General features: G+C 43.7%; 1 protein-coding gene across 2 annotated transcripts in view; it reads right to left on the bottom strand.

The window, feature by feature from the left end:
• The window catches only part of SETBP1 (SET binding protein 1), a 363,575-nt gene that overhangs the window by 86,937 nt on the left and 256,011 nt on the right, over positions 1–20,627 (bottom strand). For both annotated transcript variants that reach the window (XM_012642646.1, XM_012642645.1), the window contains exon 4: positions 15,266–18,725. In XM_012642646.1, the coding sequence (XP_012498100.1) occupies positions 15,266–18,725 (3,460 nt within the window). The remainder of the gene's footprint in view (positions 1–15,265; positions 18,726–20,627) is intronic.

Below are 20,627 nucleotides of genomic sequence, written 5' to 3'. Positions count from 1 at the left end.
TTTTTTTTTTTTTAATGAAAGAAAGAATTTTAGTGGCTAAGAGGAGAAAGCACATGTTTTTGTGATTACTAGAATTTTGGTGGTTGGTATTTTATGAAAATGCCACAGAGCTGCACCAGGAGGTGTACTAAGCATTCAGAGTGAACCCCCCACCCTTGACTCCCACCAAAAAGAAATGTCAGCAAGAAATCCAAGCAGAGGAGTTATTTTACTTTTCACATGGAATAGGACACAGATTCCAAACTGTGAAAAGAAATTAAGAGTGAGAAATATTTTGATTTTACACATGTTCCGAGCCATCTCCCCCTAGCACACGAGCTATTCCTAGATTACAAACAGGTTTTGGTGGCTGGTTTGTCTCACCAGTGCACTTTGAAGGAGCAAGTCATTAAAACTCAATCATTCAGGCAGGGATTAGAGAAAAAGGCACTGTTGCCTACTTAAGAAGAAAGGATTTATTAAGCCATTCAGACATATAACAAAATTGCAAGATGTTCTGGAACTACTTAAACCATCAAGGTAAGTGATAGCGTGGCCATACTAACCTGTGTGAGACATAGTGATCACCACGCCATTCCTTTGGTCCTAGCAGTCTCTTCCTGCCGGCAGCACCCAACCAAAGCCTATCACGTGGCAGTCCAAGCTCTCTGATGAGTTCACACCTTACTTGGTAGCTACCCTCTGGCCCTCCACACCGACTTACTATTCAAGTCAAGCAGACCATGCCCACTATTTATCTTTTTTCCAAAACTTATCATATTTTATTATTTATTTTATTTGCTTTTTCCTCTTTTGCATCCTCTAGTAGACTGCAAAATCCATTAGTATAGGAGCTCTATCTTTTATCTTTCTTGTTTACTTTTGTATTCCCAGGAGTCTGTGTGTGTGTGTGTGTGTGTGTATGTGTGTGTGTGTGTGGAAAATGAAAGAATAAAATGTAGTATTTTCTCAAATGGCACTGTAAAGTCCATTAGTATAGGAGCTCTATCTTTTATCTTTCTTGTTTACTTTTGTATTCCCAGGAGTCTGTGTGTGTGTGTGTGTGTGTGTGTGTGTGTGTGTGTGTGTGTGATGAAAGAATAAAATGTAGTATTTTCTCAAATGGCACTGTACACATATTAATATATTCATATTCTCCCTAAACAATTCCCTTCTATTCCTCATTTACCTAAATCCCGAAAATTCTTTAAGGTCCAGGCATGGTATCCCCTCCTTCATGGAGCATCCCACATGCCACTCCAGTCTTACAAAAATGAACTGTCCTTCCTTACCATCCAGTTTAGCAATTTGCAGTTCTAGAATTGATTTTTTTTAGTATATTTTCAAACTTATCCACAGTGTAGACCTCTATCTACCAGATCATAAAGAGAAACCTACAAAAAATACAAGTATTCAGTCATAAAGCAACAATGTTAGTATCTTTCCGTCTGACAGGTGTTCTGGGAGAAAGAAAGAACATGTGCAAAAGTCAGAAGGTACGGAAGCATGTGGTATCTGTGCTTAGGGAACGGCAAGAAGTTCCCAGGGGCTCGAGTGTGGGGGGAGACGAATGTCCAGGATTTAGAGAGATGTGACTCTCTCTTGCTGGAGGGGCCACATGGAAGGCATGAGAAGGAATGTGGACAGACTCTGAAAGCAAAGACCAGCAAAAGACCTCAGTCCTAGAACTACAAGGAACCAACGGGGACAGCAATCAGAATGAGCTTGGAAGTGGATCCTTCCCCAGAGCCCCTAGTAAGGAACGTAACCCTGACCACACCTTGATTTCAGCCTTGTAAGATCTTAGACAGGGGACCCAGCTGAGCCCACTGGACTTCTGCCCTATAGAAACTGTAAAATAACAAATTTGTGTGGCTTTAAGCTGCTAAATAGCAATAGAAAATGAACACACATTTCATTATTTTTCTTATCACTGTATTTTTATGGCTGGGGTTAGTAGATAAATTGGTCTATAAAACAGGTGCTACTGAATAGCATTACAAACTCTCACTGTGATAAACCAAATGCCAAGAGACTGAGATGGCTGCCTTTCATAGAACTCCCAAGTCCTGCAGATGATGCCTACGCAGGGAACTTCCAATTATCTTTGGGAAAAATGTGTATGTTATTACTTATCCGCCACAACTGTATATTCCTGACACCTTACCTTCATCAGCCAATACAATTGTGGTCCAGATGATTTCTGCCCCTGTGTGTGTGTGTATGTGTGTTCAGAGACGGATGTAACTTCACCCCAGTCAGAGCATAATTGAGAACTGCTGTTTAAGGAAGGAAACTTCTATAGCAATCTGCTGTCTTATATTTTCCATGCTTGACTATATTATCCAAAGTGGAAGTGAAAAGAAATAAACATTATTAACAACTATGTGCTAAGCAGTGTGCTGGCTGCTCCTGTGTCTATTCTACCTTTATTTGGCTATCATAAAACTCTGCGAGGTAGGTATTAACAGCTTCATTTTTCCGAGGAGGACAAGGAGGATGAAAGAGGCTAAGATGCTCAAGGTCACACCACTGGCAACTGGGGGATTTAGCATCCAGATCTAGATCTGAGAGACCTTAACTCCTGGGCTTTTCTTTTTGCTCTACTAAGCTGCCTTAGAAGTTGTTAAATTTATTCTTAGACTAGTGCTTCTCAAAGCATGGGCCAGGAATCCATGGTGGTCTTCAAGGACCAACCCCATCAGTCAGTTGGTCTGTGGCATCCGCGCTCAGCCCCATCTTAGGGATCGTATAAGCCACAAAAAGAGTAGGCATGGTCCTGATCCCCCCACAACTCAAGTTTGATTTGGGAAAGACATCCCAACCTAAAATAAAGGCAAACAATGCAAGGCTATATATAAATACGCACTGAAATGAGAGTGAAGGTATCAGTTATATCAGAGAAGCAGGAGATACCAGAATGGTTTAGAACATTAGTGGGTGAGGATGTTGTACATGAAGGAAGCAACGTGGTGATGGGAGGCTCAGACGAAGGGCTCATTATGGTATTTTCTGTAGGAGGATATTTAGCAGTACTCACAGAGAGGGAATAAGCTGAAAACGATCAGGAAACAAGTTGAGACCTGTAAGGGTGGACAGTGGAGGGTCTTTTAAGCCAGATAATTTTATAATTGATGCAATGGGAATTAATATTTCTACATCTGACATCAATTATTCATTTACCTATGGCTGCCTTCATTGGTGTTCCATGAAAAGATATTACATTCTTCTTTTTCCATTTCACTAATTAATATATTTATTTAGTTAGAGTGTGAGGGGAGATGGATACAATAGAAGTTTGCTCTAGATAGATTATTGCCAAAAGGATCACCAAAATGAGAATGAAATAGAGAAGCATTGCTCTGGACCTTGAAGTTGCAACCCTGGCCTAGTGGAAGGTCAGCCCACATGAGTGAAGTATTTCTGGGGTCCTAGGGCTACCCACAGTGCAGGGGCAGCTGACATGCCAGCCTGGGGGACTCACTTCAGGGAGCCAATACTCTCAGTCCTTGCCAGTGTCAGGAGAAGACACTCAGAAACAGGATTCTCCTGTCTAGGACACACACTGGGACATATTTTCCTGTTATAACTAATAACGATTTCAATTAGCAAAATAATGGAGGAAAAGTGGAGGAGAAAATCTCTTTCAGCTATTTGAGCAAACCCTTCATGATGCTTGTGCTGCCCGTGGAGATTTAGGAAATCTCCTGGGAGATTTATTTTGTCTTCTCCTCTGCCTGATGCCTTGTGTAAAAGTCCAACTCACAACATATGTACACATGGATGTACCGGTTGAAGAGGAATGAGAGAATAAACAAAACAAACAGTAGAGCTGCTTTTGAAATGGGAAATATTGGCTTTACAACCTACCTTAGATACATCCACGGGTATACTAGGAAGGAAAATAAGCAAGTACAAGGTGTCCTTTGCGTCCTAAGTTAGCTGATGCCTTCCATCTAAATGGTCTCAGTATGAATGACAGCAATACTGACCAATGAGAGAAGCCATAAATTGACTTGCTCTGGGTGGGGTGCGTGCGTGTGTGTGTGTGTGTGTGTGTGTGTGTGTGTGTGTGTGTAAGAGAGAGAGAGAGAGAGAGAGAGAGAGAGAGAGAGAGAGAGAAGTGGGAGTGGTACTTGTAGCAGAAACCGGCTAATTGCATTTTACATTGTTGAGGTAGAGTTGGGATTTCAAGCTTTGAAAAACTTCTTGCATTTCCCCTTGTCAGATTCTGATCTGAGAAGAAACACCCAGTACTCAGAGCTCTTGAGAAAAATGTCTGGCAATCATCTTCAAGCCTCAACTAATTTGTCCCTTTCCCGGTCGCTGTCCCGGCTAGCACTTGAAGTCTGGTGGAGACTTTAGTCAAGCAGGACAGTTGGAAATTTGGATAGTTTTCATGCCCAATTTCTGCTGCGTTAATTTTTAAAATCCTGTTTTGGGTAATGGCACAGAATGCAGAAGGAAAGGTTATCATGGTGAAATCTGAGAGGGTACTTAAGAGAAAATTGAAAAGACCAGGCAACCAAAGTGGTGGTGGGGAAGGAGGAGGAAAAGGAAGGGATGCAGCTAGAGGGAAACATGGGTCGGTTTGGGGGAGGCTGGGAGGAAAGGCATATTGGAACAGGAAACAAGGTGCGTGATCACTGTCAGCTGAGACCTGTGCATTTACGTTATCATAGTGGCTATTTCCGGGCAGTGGGATTTTTTCCTATGTATACAGGCTTTTCTAAATTTTCTTCGTTAATGGATATTTTTTTAGATGATAAAAGAAACAATAAATGTTTTCCAAATAATCTCTTGCTATTGGCTTATGGGTGGAGAATCCATTTTTGTTGTTGTTTTTGTTGGGGTCTCAAAATGAAACAGCATTTAGCACTAAAGGGGTTCGTTATTTAGTAGGAGATACACTGACACAGACTTATAGGACTGTGACACATCCATTAAAGGATGACAAGATGTCTCTTACATATTTATAGCTGCCACATTCCCCAGGACCATGTTTTATACAAATTAGGTACTCAATACCTTTAAAATTGTGCAATTAGAATAAATAAAGTAAAAACAGTACAAAGAAGAACATCCTATAAGAGACATCTTTTTGGCTTACTGGTCTTGCTTGAATAGAAGACATGTCAAACAGGTTTAGAACCATAGTTTCTCCAGCCCACATCCCAATTCCTGGTGGACATTCAGAATGAGATACAGTCTCTTCTCTAACAACATCCTAAACTTTTTTTTTTTTTGAGACAGAGTCTCACTCTGTTGCCCTGGCTAGAGTGAGTGCCGCGGTATCAGCCCAGCTCACAGCAACCTCAAACTCCTGGGCTCAAGCGATCCTCCTGTCTCAGCCTCCCTAGTGGCTGGGACTACAGGCATGCACCACCATGCCCGGCTAATTTTTTCTATATATTTTTAGTTGTCCAATTAATTTCTTTCTATTTTTAGTAGAGATGGGGTCTTGCTCTTGCTCAGGCTGGTCTTGAACTCCTGAGCTCAAACAATCCGCCTGCCTCGGCCTCCCAGAGTGCTAGGATTACAGGCGTGAGCCACTGAGCCCGGCCAACATCCTAAACTTTTGAGATACAGCCCCAAACTTAATGATTTACTCCACTCTGTTTTTATTTTTAGTGTATATCACTCTCAAGGTGCAAGTTTTTTTGTATGTGGTGTAGTAGATGTGTAAAGTCCCTCAAATTGTACAAAACTTTTTAAAAAAGCAAAAAACACAAAGATTTAAATATTAGTTTCAGTGTTTTGTGATTTAGTGAATAAAAACATGTATGTTCTCCATTTGTGTCCCCTTTGTGATTTTTCAGGACATCTATGCTCCATCCAAGGTCTCTCTGTCCCCAAGCTGATTAAGAGTTGAAGGCTTTACACACAGAATTGGCCTCACATCCTGGGCTGGGCTAACACTGCCTCCAAAAAGCTCCCTTTACACAAAAACTATTTTTAGCAAAGACTAAATTGCCTGTTAGCTAGTGCCTTATTCTGGGCTCCACTATTTAACCCACTGGCAAGGGTCCTTTAGGGCTAACTCTGAAGCTGAGTCATACTATTGACCTTGTCAAACACTGAAGAAATATAGGGGGGAAAAAAGAGGTGATGCCGAGAAAATTCAGGGAACTTGGGATCCAGCAATTTTTCTGCAAAAAAACTAGCTGGGTCACTTTGGATTTTGATTTCCTTGTCTGTCAAGTGGAAAAGCAACACCTATGTGTAGACCTCACTGGATTTTGAAGATCAAATGAAAGTAAGAAAATGTGCTTTGAAAAGCATAACACCCTGATCTGATGGAAGGGATGGCTGTGATGTAGCCTCAGGGTAAGCTTTTTATCTCTCTGGGTCCTTAGATCCTCCATCAACAAGGTGAGCCCCATCTTTTTACTGACTCGCTGCCCACCTTCTCAATCTCCCAGCCCCTTCGCTGAAGAGTGTGGAAATCACAGCTCTTGGGACTTGCCTGCTGTACTCTGTCAACCTCCCCTTAATGCCTCCTTCTTTTTATCCAACTTGTTCTGAATCCTCTGTAACAGGGCAAACAGCAATACAACTTGCTTTTACAACATGCAACTTATTACTCTGAAAGTTATTTTATGGGTCCTTTTTTCCTGTAGAATGGGTTTTATTTCTAGTCATCAAATGTATAAACTCCCATTATTCTCTCTAATTGCTTTGTGTGTGTGTGTGTGTGTGTCTATATCCATCTCTTGTCTCCTGATAGCTCTATAAGGTCTTTGAGGACGGGCATGGGTCCTGGTACTTCATCATTTCACCCAGCACCGAGCATCAAGCTCAACAACCTTCATGCTCAGCCAATGTATCCTTTCTTCCTCTGGGATGCAGTTCCACATCCTCTTCAGGGCAGCCATGCCTCTTAAAAATCCATCTCCACTCAACTGCTGACTTTGATCTAGCCAGGTACCTTCCTGTACCCCACACATGTCTTCACGTCTGCTGTTGTAGCACTCACTCACCATGCACCCACTCTCTAAGCTTCTGCACAGGATTTTGTCTTTCATAGAACACTGTTATCCTTCCCGATCCTGGACCCCCACAGCTCCCGTTGTTGGCCAAAGATTTAGCGTGGATTAAACTTGTTCTGCATTTATTCTCTGGTTGTCTTATGCATGCTAACTTAGTCTTTCCTCTTCCTTGCTTTTTCTTGTCTTCTGGTCTTCCTAATTTTTCCCAGCACTGTGCTATGTGACTAGAGAGCTCCCAGTCATTTTTAAGAGTGCAAGCTTTTTATGCACCGACATGTATATTTTATTCCATGAATAAAGAGCTCTGAAGACCAACAGTTAGGCTTTAGTCTATAATACCTTGTACATAGTCAATGTTCAGTAACAGATTTGTTGCTAGAACTTATGATAACTTGGATGGTTCTTCCATGCATTCCCAGATGCACAGCCAACACCCGTGGTGCCACAGAGAAGAATTTCCAAATAATCATTGTCATGATTCAAAATTAAGTGTCGGGGTGTCTATGGGGCAGGGAAGGGGGGAATGGCCCGGAATCTCTTGTCTGTTTTCAAATACTATAACCTTTACCTTTTCTAGACATGGCCTCCATGAGGAGGGGGAATGACGTAGCATGAGAGACTCTGGCATTGTGTTTCTGCTCCCAGAATTGAGGGAATTTAGGCTTAAGACCTATTGAGGATGGGATTGTCACTTCTCATCTAGGTCTGACTTCAGAAACAAAGTCTCCTTAGAAGCTGAGGCACTGCTAGAAGAACAACAGAGTTTCCACTTTCTGCACCTGCAGCCCATTCTCTCATCATCCACTTACTCATTAACTCCTTGCCATTTGGATTTGGTACAGAGCCCAGCAAGCCTTAAACATATGAGACACTAAATAATGTTTAACTTTTCTGTTGTCTTCAGGGCCACCAATATGTTCACACATATTCTCATCTGTTCTCATCCTTTGTAAACTCTCTGCAACTTCTGGCCCTACTGATTACTCCTTTCTTCTTAAATTCATTCTTCTCCAGAGTTTCTGGTATTCCTTCTCTGCATCCTCTGATCCCCTCTTACTTTGCCTCTCTCTTTAAGGTGGGCCCCAAGGTCCTCCCTTCCACCCTCTCTTCTTCGCTGCCTCTCACTCTCACCTTTGTGAATCTCTAGGTCTAGCTCTGAACAGCCTGAACCACTCATGTCCCTGCACACCAGCCCGGTTCTCTCTCTGATGTCTGCGGCTCTGTTCATGTGCACCCACTCTTAGTGACTTGGTGGGAACATACTGGAATCATCTTTGACTTTAGAGAGGGAAAGAAATGACGCAAAGATGACTCGTTATGAATATATTTTTTTGCAGGAGCACCTGTATAGATAATGATGCCTTTATGATGCTTATAATCTGCGGGAGGAAGGGCAGGGTGGGGGGTATGACCTAAACAAGTAAGTGGATCATTACAATATGGAATGAAGAGCACAGAGAGTTTGCCCAATCAAGATTAGGGAAAGGGAGTGGTCAGGGAGGAAAGGCAAAGTATAATTTGGTCATTTCATCACTTTTGCCTGTTTAAAAAGTGGCTTCCTACTGCCTACTTAATCAAGCACAAGCCTCAGAGTATGTGAGAAAGACCTTGCAACCCATGATCACTACATTCTTTTCTTACCTTATCTGCCATGATTCCCCAACTACTGGTCCTAACCTCAACAGAACTGTTCTACACACCTCTTCTCAAAAGTTTCTTGGGTATTTCCACCTAAATATCTGTAATTATATGGCTCAGTGTAGGGCTTCCCACTCCATTTCCCCATCTCCACTCTCCAAAAGCCACTTCCATCCTTCAAGACCCATCTCACAAGGCAACTACTATGAAGTATTTTCGGGTCCCATGTCTCCTCCCCGACTGAGAACATGGAGACAACTCACCACCCTTTGGACAGCCCCAGACCTTCTTCTATGACTTTCTGATGGCCCTTAGAATCTGCTTTATAATGTGAAGAGGTGCAGCTGGTTTTTTCCTCCGGATTATAGAGGAGCCTCCTGGATTGCAACTTCTTTGAGAGCAAATGCATTGAGTTACTCATCTTTGAATTCCTCCCAAGATTATACCAAGCCTTATGCATACTAGGCCCTAGACAAATAATTTTGAAAATTTTCTCGTCTTTATCACTTCCCCTTGAATTCCGTCAATTTGCATTAAGTGCTATCATGGCTCAAGGCCAGGTCACAGTCCTAACAAGTATTCAGTCTCATCACTTTTTCATTTATGGAGTGAAGAGATGGTTTTCTGGAGTTTCCTTCCAAAGGCATCTTCCTTATCTCTGCCCAGTGACAGTCCAGCCTTTGGAAGCATGCTTGCTGATCTCCGTAGCCAAGAAAGCCTGCATGTTACATCATGCCAAGTCTGTCAAAATTGTAACTTCTCTGCACCCACACCTGAATCTGCATAATTCCCCAGTCCCACAGAGATATAAATAAAAACTTCCAATAGGACAGGAGAACGTTTGCCAACTGTGGGAAGATAAATGGCTCGGGGACTTCATGCCCCAAAGGCAGAATTGCTTGATTTCTGATTTCAATGTAGCAAAAGAGACGCTGTAAGTCTAAGATTTTTTTTTTTTTCATTGCTAGAAAGTTATGGGTTACACCATTTAATTTGATTAATTCCTGGTTTCCAAAAGGAAACCTTAGGAGGAACCTTGGGAGGCTCAATAAAATAAGTATGTGAAATTGTTAAGACAGGAAAGGGAAAAAAAAATGACTTCCATCAGAGCCCACAAAGCTTGTTTCCAGTCCCAAACATGGGTCCCTAGAGATAGCCTGGAAACCAAATTATTGTCAAAGAGATGCTTACCTTTTACAACAGCTCACAGCAAAAGAAAACATATAGCTTAACATCTCTCCCATGACTCACCTTTGTTTTTTTTTCCTCCTTTTATTCTCTTTCGCTCTCCTTCTCCCTTTCCCTCTTCCTGATGTTAAACTTCCCGGTCTGAGTTCTTCATCCAATTAGATATGTATCATTAGATGAGTCACTTGACCTTCTTAAGCCTCAGTATGTACATGAGCAAAATGAGGTATCTGTATTACATTATTGAGATTCTTTTAATTCTGGGTCTAAATATAAATGCAGGTGTGTTTTGTCTGCCCCCATACAATTGGTCATATTAGTGCTATAACCTATTTGTTTTTAAGATGATGAGTATGGTTTCAGCCTGCACAAGGGGGGAGCAAGCTAATTTGTTGGTGGGACTCAGGTATGAGAAGTTCCATTTTTTGGAAAGGTGAGATAAAATGGCTAAGTGAAGTAGCTGAAGCAAAACATGAATGGGGTAAGTCACACAGATTTATCCATGAACCAGTGGTAGCCGTCTTCAAATTTCACTGAACAGCTAATTAATTGGCCAATGTGGCCGATAACTTGAATATTTTCTTCCTAACTTCCCGTTCTACATGTGACGTGTGTGTTCATATTCCAATTCTGTTGTGTAAATTTAAGACTTTTAGAATCCTAGATTATCAGGTCTGGTTAGAACCTTTATTGTCATAGTCCCACTTAGGAAAACTGAGAGTCAAAAAGAAGAAGACATCTTTCAGCTGGTTAGTGTGGGAGGCAAGGCCTGGACGGTTACTCATAATCCCACTTAAACCACATGACAGCCATTAGCTAATTAATCTTTCATCTCTTCCCCCAGGAGGACCCAGAATTCACCCTGGATTAAGGTTAATCAGACTACACTTCATCAGCTTTCCACTTTTTACTCTCTTTTTTTCCTGGTCCTAACCTTCTCCTCCCATGAGCCCTGTGCTTCCTTTTATTTCATTTTTAGAAAACTTTCCTTACATGTTTCTTTCGTATAGTTTTCAGGACATTTCATCCATGTAGTTAATTCCTGCATCTAGATGAGTGCTTGGAGGAGGTTTTTTTGTATTATTTTTGGCTTGGGCATCCATTTCCTGTCAGTGAGTGACAGCAGAGACTGCCTCCCAAAATGTCCATGGTGCCGATAAGACGGGCTGGCAAAGGGCAAGACAGAAGCCACAAGGAGAGGTGGAATGGGCAGGCCCCAGGGAATCCAGCTCCCCACACAGCAGGATTCTGAAACCTGAGAGGTGAGCTCAGGATTAGTTCTCAGCATGCATTTATCATGAGGAAAGTACTTGACATCTGGGGACTTGGGATGGCTACCTTGCCTAACAGTGGCATTGGACTAATAGGTAACACATGTACATTTACTCTTCTCACTGTTTTTCCATAATTTAATAGGAGTCTGGACAGTAGTAGTCACTATGTCTCAGTACCTGGCATAATGTTTGGCTAAAGTATGTGGAAATGGTTTCCAAGCGATCTGAATAGGAAGAACATTGTTCACACTAGAGACCTCTTCCATTGCCTTGAGAGAACTTGGCTTTGAGGGCACGTGGCATCAATCTGCCTATGCATTGTCAACCCCAGACAGGTTTGCTCTTCTGGGACTCTGATGCATGTCAGCGTGCAAGAGATGGAGATACTTGGTGACAGAGATGCTTAAATGGGGCCGTTGAGGCTTCTTCCGATTCTGAGATTGCGCTTTCTTACTAATTATCCATTGTTTGGTCCCAGGCAAGCATTTTTATAAATGGACATTTAACAGATGGTATGTATTTAGAAAACAGGGCAAAAGAGCCACTGCCTTCTGAAAGCACAAAAGCATAAGGAGTAAAATATCAAAAAAAAAAAGGTTAGGAGTCTATATGACTTCTTAGCTCTAGGTGTGTTACAAGGGGCCTAACAAGACAATGCAGGCATCTGCTGGGCGAGAGGTGATGGGAGAGAGAATGAGTGATTTTCCAAGCAGGAAATGGAGTGTGCGAGTGCTACTGCTAAGTGGGGTCTCTAATTCCTCTCTCCATGATGGAGATAACTTGCATTTAGATGGTGCCTTTCATCAGCTCTGATCTCAGGGGTGTTCCAAGCCCTCTCTCGATTCAGCTCCTAAATCTGGTCCTCAACAAGCTCAAAGATGGCATCCATATTTGTGCTGTATCTATTTTAGGGAAGGATAGCTCATGTGAACTAGGACATTCAGATGCTAAGGAAATGAATTCAGAGTGAGTGAAGAAGGAAAAGGTGGAGGGACAGAAGTTGTGGAAATTTCAGATGCTTATTTTCAATCATGGCCCTCAGTGTCACCCAGCTGAATTGTCACCTCCACTCAGATAATGGTTCTGAAAGATCTTAATGCTGCTGGTAACCTCAGCCTCAGCTAATCTGCCTCCTGCCTTTCCATGGAGCTTGGCACTCTTCAGGGTCCATCACATTAAGGCAAATGTTCTTCAGGGAGTTCTGACAAACTCTGACTTTGCGGTCCACATGCTGCTAAAGACATTTTCTCCTTAAGCTTTGGGGGTTCAGAAATGAAGGAGACATTTGAGATATAGGCAAGGAGAGGCCCAGGCTTGGAAGGGAGGGGAATGATAGGGAATCTGGTCTGTCTCTGTAAGGTACTTAAGATGTACAGGGATATCAGGCATAACTCATGGAGACAGAGAAGCCACCCATGATTACGATTCACTAGCAGTGTTGGAAAACAATAGACTCATTTAACACAGAGATAAGCACAAAGCCATGCAAAAATAACTCAGAGGACTGGATTTCAGTAAGGACAGAGGTGGAAGCCCTATTATATACATGTCTCCAGGCTGACATTTAGAAAAGGTTAGGCCATAAGAATTCCTTCTTTATTGTTTGGGAATTGAATAAAGGGATATTTTCTTTCCTTATTTATTCTCTTCTGCAATCATCACGTAATCAATGTGCAGACACTTTGGGGAAGGGCATGTGATCTGATGAATGGGATTCTCAGAGCAAGGGCAGTGGTGACATAGAAGAGCACTGAGCTGGGCACTAGCAGCTCTGTTCAAGACTCCTCCTTCATGAGCTGGGTGATATGCGGCCAAGCTTCAACGCAGCGGGCAAAGTCCTGAACTTAGAATCAGAAGTGATGGCTTTCTGAACCTGGGCAGTGCACTTGATTTCTTTAAGCCTCAGCTTCCTGATCTGTAATACAGGAATGAAAGTACCTGCCTTCTGAGATTGCCGGAAGGGTGTTATGAAGAAATGTATGTGAAATGGCTTTAAGTAACACACTAGATGCAAGAGGTCAGGCCCAACCTGAGTTACAGATGGACGGACAATACCCCAAAGAAGCGGAACACCGTGCTGAAGCCCACACCGGTTCACGACAGAGTTGGGCCTAGTGCCCACTTCTTCAGGCTGAATCCAGCTTTCTTTCATGACATTGTCTTAGTGTCTATTTCTTCCCATTTCATGTGACCAGCTGAAGATCAGACGAGAAGATGGGAGAGGGGTGGGGAGAATTTTGAATAAACCGATGACAGCCATGTAAATGCCAACACATGGAAAGTGGTATAACTAGAGCGTGGGTACCCTCAGAGATACATACAGTGACTGGAGATGAACCCCAGCTGGGGAACTTCATGAAGTCAGCCAGCACCCAGCAAAACAGTCTGGCCACAGAAACATCCCAGTAAGACTGCTGAGAAACGTCACATGCAACAACTGATATCTTGCTTCTAAGATCTGTTATATTAGAACTTTTGCTTGTAGGTTCTTGGCAATAACTCACCATTATTATTTTCTAGCTAAATAATGTCCAGAAAATACAAATATATGAACACCCCTTGTCCACAGCTAGTTTAGGCTCTATGGATCAGTTTCATCATTTTGAAAGAGACATAAACAGTATTGCTCACATGCAAGTTTAATGACGTGCTTCCTGTCCAGGTGGCCTTAACCTGAGTTATGCACAAAACCAAACACCTTCAACCTTCCCAGATGAGCACATCCACTTTGGGCAGACATGAAGTGTGGGCCATTTATCACCATCAGCAAATGCAGGAGATGTGACTGCTAATTGGTCTCTTCATTAGCCAAGAAGAACATCTACCACTACAACTATGCACAGACTAGTGGCAATCTGGGGCAATCTTTAAGTGGTTTCTAATTCATAATCACATTTCCTCTTGAAATCTGCTGGCCTAGAAAATGTCATGCATAGACTGTTCTTACCTTCACTAATTATAGGCTTCCTGGGAAGGGAAAGGACAGGTGAGTGATACACTCACTGTCCCACTTGTCATTCGAAGGGGTCAGTTCACTGAACACATCCAGATTCTTTGATCTTGTGCTGTCACCATCCCCACCACTGCCAGAGGTGAAACACTACACCCAAACCTTAAACATGGATGATTGGTACCTTAAAACTAAGATTTGACCAGAGGGTTTAATACCATTTGGGGATGGGGGAACACAAGAAATTCTTTCAGCTTCTGCAACTCCTAGGAAAGGAGTTTCTACTATTTTCCTAATAAATAACTGCGCAGGTCTTGTATAGGAGTCTTACTATTTATGCAAGGTATGGACAGGGACAAAGGGGTACTTTTGCAGAAATGTGAGGGTCTCCAGGGCAGGGAAGGATTTGTGTGGGTGGGAAGGTTAGCAAGGAAATTCTACCAGCCACTGATGAGAAACAGGGTCTTTCCAGTAGCAATTAACACCGCAATTTAGACTAGTGAGCAAAATCCCATGCCAGTGGACATGCTAAGAGACACAGTGGTAAGGTCTCCTGGGGGCAGGAGGCATACAGTACCTTCCAGACCTTTCCCATCAGGGCAGGGAAATGACAAGTATCTGAATGTAGTCAAGGTTTCACTTTGGAGGCGTGGCCAGGCTAGCTTATCAAATGCCCATGGAAAAGAGAAAACAATATCATCCAGGGCTGTGGCTCCCTGATCAAGTAGATTTCGGGATTCATTGGTCATTAGCTTCTAATGACTCTGCAGTGGACCTCTCACCTCAGATGTGTGACTTCTGGAGCCAGTGTGCCAGATAAACTAGATAGTCATTCCCTTCCACCCTTGGCATTCTTGGGACCTTGTTGGTATTCCTAGCAAGCTTTGGAGCCTTTATCCAAGTAGCAAACTATACCATTAGATCAGATGAGGACCAAGGAACAGCATCTTTAATAAAAAGCATAATAGTTATGGGTATGGTTGCTGCCTAGGCAGCTATTGGGACTGCCTCTGGGTCCACAGTTTCTCAAGTGTTGGCTCAGGAAAGAGGACTGACAGTAAAGACCATGTAAACAATGCACAAAACGCGTAGCAAACTCACATGTATGAGGAGACCCATTTTAATTTGATTCCCACCTCTTTGCAAACTGGTGAACACAATGTGCCAAAGATGCCCAGCTTCTGAGGTGCAAAGCCCAGCAATGAAAGAACTAGATTGTGCAAGTCTGAAGACAAACTTGGCCTTACCTGGAGACAGGGAGGAGTCATAAGAACCTCTGTCCTTGCGGTTCATCTTGAAGGTTTGGATGTCCTTTTCCCTGTATGTCCCAAAGCCTTCGTAGCTCCTCCTTTTACTCCCACTCACGTCACTGTCCCACTTGTCACTCGAAGGGGTCAGTTCACTGAACACATCCAGGTTCTCCGATCTTGTGCTGCCACCATCCCCGCTACTGCCAGAGTACCTTTTAGTGCACGAGTCCACAGGCTCACTGCTCAAGTCACCTTTGTCCTTGGCCTGCGTCCAATGCTGGGCGTCAGAAAGTGACAGCGTAGACAGGGTGTCCACCTCAAAGTTGCTCTTCGAAGCTTTATGGCCGGCTTCACTGTGTTGGTGTTTCTGTTTCTCCTTATGCTTGTTCTTCTCACTCACCAGCGGGAGCTCCTTGTCTGCGCCGCTCAGCCGCTCGCTGAGGATGTGGCTGGAGAAGCCTGTGGCTTTGCCTGCAAAGAGACCGCTCAGGTTGTCGTGGGGCCCTAGGATCCGGTCCTCCTTGTGCTTATGCTTGTGTTTGTGTTTCCTCTTGTGGAGCCGACCGCTGGACAGACTGGCACTGCCTACCTTGGGAGGGTTCAGGGATGGCTGCATGTCACTGAGGCCCATGCCAACAGGTCCCTGTAAGTGTACTCCATGCTTCGCTTTATGCTTAGCTGCACCAGACATCTTTACGTGGGAGCTTGTGTGGAACTGAGGTGGTGGCACTGTTGGCCTCATGAACGGGGAAGCTGCTCCGAGCGTGTGCGATAGGTACAGAGGAGCTGGGTACTGACCGTAGTAACCAAGGTTCATCATAGGCATTGATGTGTAAGGCATTCCATAGGGTGCATAGTAACTTCCACTGGGAATAGGGTAGCTGAACCCCTGTAAAAAAGGCACCTTTGTCATGGTGTCATTGGTTTTTGCAGGCCTACCACGCTTCTTCTTTGACTTCAAGTCTGAAGTCCTGCGAAGATAGAGCAACGGGTCATACTGGATATATGGCACCGGGTAATAGTGATCGAAATTAATCCGAAAAATGCTGGGATATGGATTCTCGTGGTAAAAGGTGTAACTCCGGTGGGAGATCCTGAACACCTGGAACTTGGTGATGAGCTCCTCCAGGTCTGCCAGGAACTGAAGGTCATCACGGTTTTGCAGGCTTTTCCGTTTCCTCTTGTGCTTTGGCTTCTTGAGGCTTTCGTGGGCCAGAAAGTTGTCCACAATGAGATGCTTCTGCCGGTGGCCATGCCGGTTCTTTGTGCTGGTGTCAGACGGAATGGCCTCCGGGTTATCCAAGGAGCAGAAGTCAAAAGAGTACCTTCGTCGGGATTCTGAACTCTTCTCCGCTTGGTCAGACGTGCTGTTGTTGTCTGTCCCGATGCCGCTGTCGCTGGGGATTGTCTCCTCGCTGTGGGACTCGCTCACAGGGGACAGCGTTATTTCCTTCAGTGAGCCAATCTCACAAAGGTGTGATGGGGAGTTGGCCATCAGCCTAGGTGGAGACAGCTTCCAGGTTCCACTGTGTATTCCCTTTTGGGTTTTGGTTGGAAGAGCACTGATGGGCTGGAGATTTGGCATAGTTTTCAACTCTGAAAAATTGGTTTCGGTGCTGGCGGGGCTCAGGTTGCCATGGGACCCACCTAACTGTGTTGAAAGTGGGTGCATAGCTGCTGGTGAAGATGCCACAAGTGACTGAAAGTTGGAAGGCACGGCTGGAACATCCGGCTGGCTAGAAACAGGCCTTGGGTGCTTGATGGCTGTTTTGGGTTCTTCAGATGGGGGTGGCAGCTCTGCTCTTGGCTTCCTGCCCCTCTTCTTGCCAATGTAGATGGTTCCCCTCTTGCTGACATTAATCTGCTTGCCCAGTTTGCTTTCAATGGCTGCTGCCCCAGGGCTGGTCTCTGGGGGAGCTTTAGCCTTCAGAGCAATGCTGCTGGAGCACGACAAGATCTGGTTCAAGATGTTTTTCCTCTTGAGTGTCTTCATCTTGTTGATAGTTTTGATGGTCTTCTTATCCAACACCCCGAGCTTTCCAACTTTTTTGTGAAATTTCATCTCGCTCATGGGTTTGTCCTCTCCTGGCACAAGCTGCGCCAACTTCGCTAAATTGCGTCGTCTCTTTCTCTTCTTGGTGCCAGGAAACTCTCGGCTGATGGGACTGACTGGGCTGGTGGAAGTACCCTCGTGAATCGTCTCCACTGTGAGCAAAGGCTGCTTCTTTGGTCGTCCCCGCTTCTTTTTGACTGGAGTGATCACAGTAAGACTGTCTGTGTTGGTGTACAGAGGGCTGGATGGGGTGATGGGATACGCAGACGGGGGTTCCACCATCAGTTTATCAGAGGTGGCCATGACTGCCTCTCGAAGCATACTGGTGGGTTTGGGTTTGCTGCACGTCCATCTCCGTTTTGCAGCAAATTTTGGATGCTGGATTTCTGGCAGCTTTCTTGATGGAGAGTGATCTGTGCACGTCGGAGGCGTCATGACCATGGGTGGCTTCCGCTGCTTAGATACACCTCCTGGGACAACTTTCTCGGTATTTCCACCAGTTTCAAGGCCAACCGAGGAGGACTCGTTCTCTATTATTTTACCCAACTTAGGGACACGGGGATCCTTCTTATTTCCTTCAGAGTTGGAAAGTATCCTGTTAACTACTTCACTGCTCATAGTGATTCCGGAAGCCAGGGCTTTCTCTGGGATAATCTTTTCTACCACTGCTTTAATGGACTGTCTCTTTTTCCTCTTATGGCTGGTTGGATCTAGAGAAGGTGCCTTGATGGGGATAGTAATCCGAACATGACTTGGGTCACTTTCTGGATTACTGATGGAACTCACGTTCTGCCTGGCTGGTGATGTTTCTTGGGCACTATCTGCAGAGTAGGCTTCCCTCTTTCCTTCCGTGCTGTCAAATGCCTTCTGGGCATTCTTGACCCAATCCAGGTCTGGGTTTGGTATGGTCTGACTTATCACATCCTTTTTACTGGACTTTTTCTTGCTTCCCATGGTGGGTGGTTCTGGGGGCTCCTTTGTACCTCCTCCATCTTGATCTCCCAAGGGCTGAGGCCCATTGCACTCAGCAGAGCTGCTGGGTGGGGCTGGTGGACTGTGGCTGCTTGGGGATGGAGCCACACCCCCCAAGAGCAGATCTTTGCTGTTGTTAGACAACTGACTCCACGTGCTCCCTGCACTGCCTTTCTTACCCTGGGCTTTTGCGAAGGAAGCCACGGGCTCAAGAGCTGGGATCTTGCTGGTGCTTGCAGTTTCCCTGCCAGATTCTGGACTGATGAAGCAATTCTGAGTGGTGGGTCCACTGTCAGAGTTGGTGGACCAGTCCATGTGGTTCTGGCTGCTGCTTTTTTGCTGGTGCTTTGGTTTTAAGGTGTCACTGGTGAAGTCCTGTGGGAGGCCTGTGTCATAATGGAGAGTTGAGTGCTTCTGGGGCCTCTCATAAGCCTAAGGGTGGGTGGAATGGAGGGGGGAAGAGAGAGAGAGAGAGAAACAAAGATGAGCATACTAGAGCTACTTAAAATTGAACATCAAAAGTCTTAATTATTTGCAAGTTGGAAACAAATAACCATGTGAACAGCCACCTTTAATTCCAGAATGTTTTACTGAGCTTTTCTCAATTGCAATAGTAAAGATACATTGCACTGGTTTTAAACATCAATAAGGATGCTTTAATTGCTGTCTTTCCCCCCTAAATAACAGAAACTTTGACCAATCTTGCTTTAATACAGTCTGAGAATAGGAACTATTTAGAGAGGAGGGAGGGGCTCTAAATGTCACTTGGCCCAATGCCTGTATTTTACAAATGAGGAAGCTGAGACCTGAACAATGGACAGTTTTGCCAAGGGTGGTGGAGCCCAGGAGAGCGTCTGAAATTCCTGACTCTCATTGTTCTTTTGCCTAGGGCCAGCTGCCTTGTATTTCTGCCCCTGCTCCTCCTCAAATGCATGCATTCCCTTGCTTCCTTCTATCCCAGTTCATTTCAGCTTGTACTTTTATCCTAGAGTTCAACATCTCTGCACTCTAACAAGTAGCTCATAAGGAACAGCTGTGACCAGTAAAAACGGTACAAATTGAGCAACTAAGGGGGGATGTAGGAAGACTGCGTGGGAGAAAGTGGGCCAGTCAAGGGCATAGAGAAGAAATGGGAGAAGAAAAGAAACATAAAAGAATTGTCCTGAGCCTTTGGATTTCTGCAGACTCTAGGGGTGTTGCTATGTTTGGGGGTTAGCATGCTAAGGAATCCTTAAGCCTATATATAAGCACTTATTGTTCTCTTAGGGAAATTCTTGGATAGCCTCAAAAAGAAACTTGAGTATCCTAGACAAATGTACCAGGACAAAAGTCATTGTCATTCAAGAGGACTTCTCTGAAATTTGTCAACCGTGTTCTCCCCTACGTGGATTCTAAATGAATGTCTTCAGCACCTTCCTCAGGACGGACTCTCCACTTAAAAAAGGCGGGACCTGGTGTTTGTGGCACAACATAATTAATGTCTATAAAATCACAATGGGAATGGACGGTGAACACACTGTTTTGAGATATTGAAGCTCTTTTTAACATAGCTTCGCTGTTCCAGATAAGATTTTAAGCTGTGCTATTAGTAGAACGAAACACTCCTTAAAGCTCATTTTTTTGTAAGTCTGATTTATACATAGAGTAGTAAACTTACGGGATGCATTAGCCTAAGATTTGTTAAAGAAGCAAAAATAACAGTAAATTGAAGAAATCTTTGAATAATATCCCCATTGAGAAGTATGTGATGATTGACTTTGTGAATTTAGAAAACTTTTGCCTGTGATATCTTTCTGTTTATCTATATATCTGCCTGTCTATCTATGTAATTCTATCTCTATTTACCATTGGTGCTATAGAACTTACACTTTATCAGAAAACATTTCTTACAGTCCCTGTTAAGAGTCAAAACACAGATGGCAGAGAGCGTTATGGATAAAACTCAATGTCGTAATGCAACTAGGGCTTCCTTCACACTAGTTTCAGAATCCCTGGGGTTATTTCCTGCCTCCCTGATTTTGTGAAATCCTGTTTAAACTTACAACATTGCACTATATTTCCAAGTATCATGAGATAGTCTCCTCAAGCTAAGTCTGTAAATGCCCAGAAGAAAATTAAGAAAACAATTTAATTTTTTTATTTATCTTGCAATTTATAATAGAAACACCACCATCATCAAAATACAGGGAATTAATCCTACCACTTGAGTACGTTTACGAGGTATCACTGCTGTGAACATAGGCTATTATTGCATTTTCAGCAAAAATATAGAAATCTTATTCATGGCATAAAATATTAAGTGCCACTTATCTTTTGTGAATCAGCGTATTGCCA

This window comes from Propithecus coquereli, unplaced genomic scaffold, assembly GCF_000956105.1.
Source record: "Propithecus coquereli isolate 6110/MARCELLA unplaced genomic scaffold, Pcoq_1.0 Scaffold181, whole genome shotgun sequence".
Lineage (NCBI taxonomy): Eukaryota > Metazoa > Chordata > Mammalia > Primates > Indriidae > Propithecus > Propithecus coquereli.
Note: the sequence above shows the minus strand (reverse complement) of the source record. Positions and strands in the feature narration are given on the sequence as shown.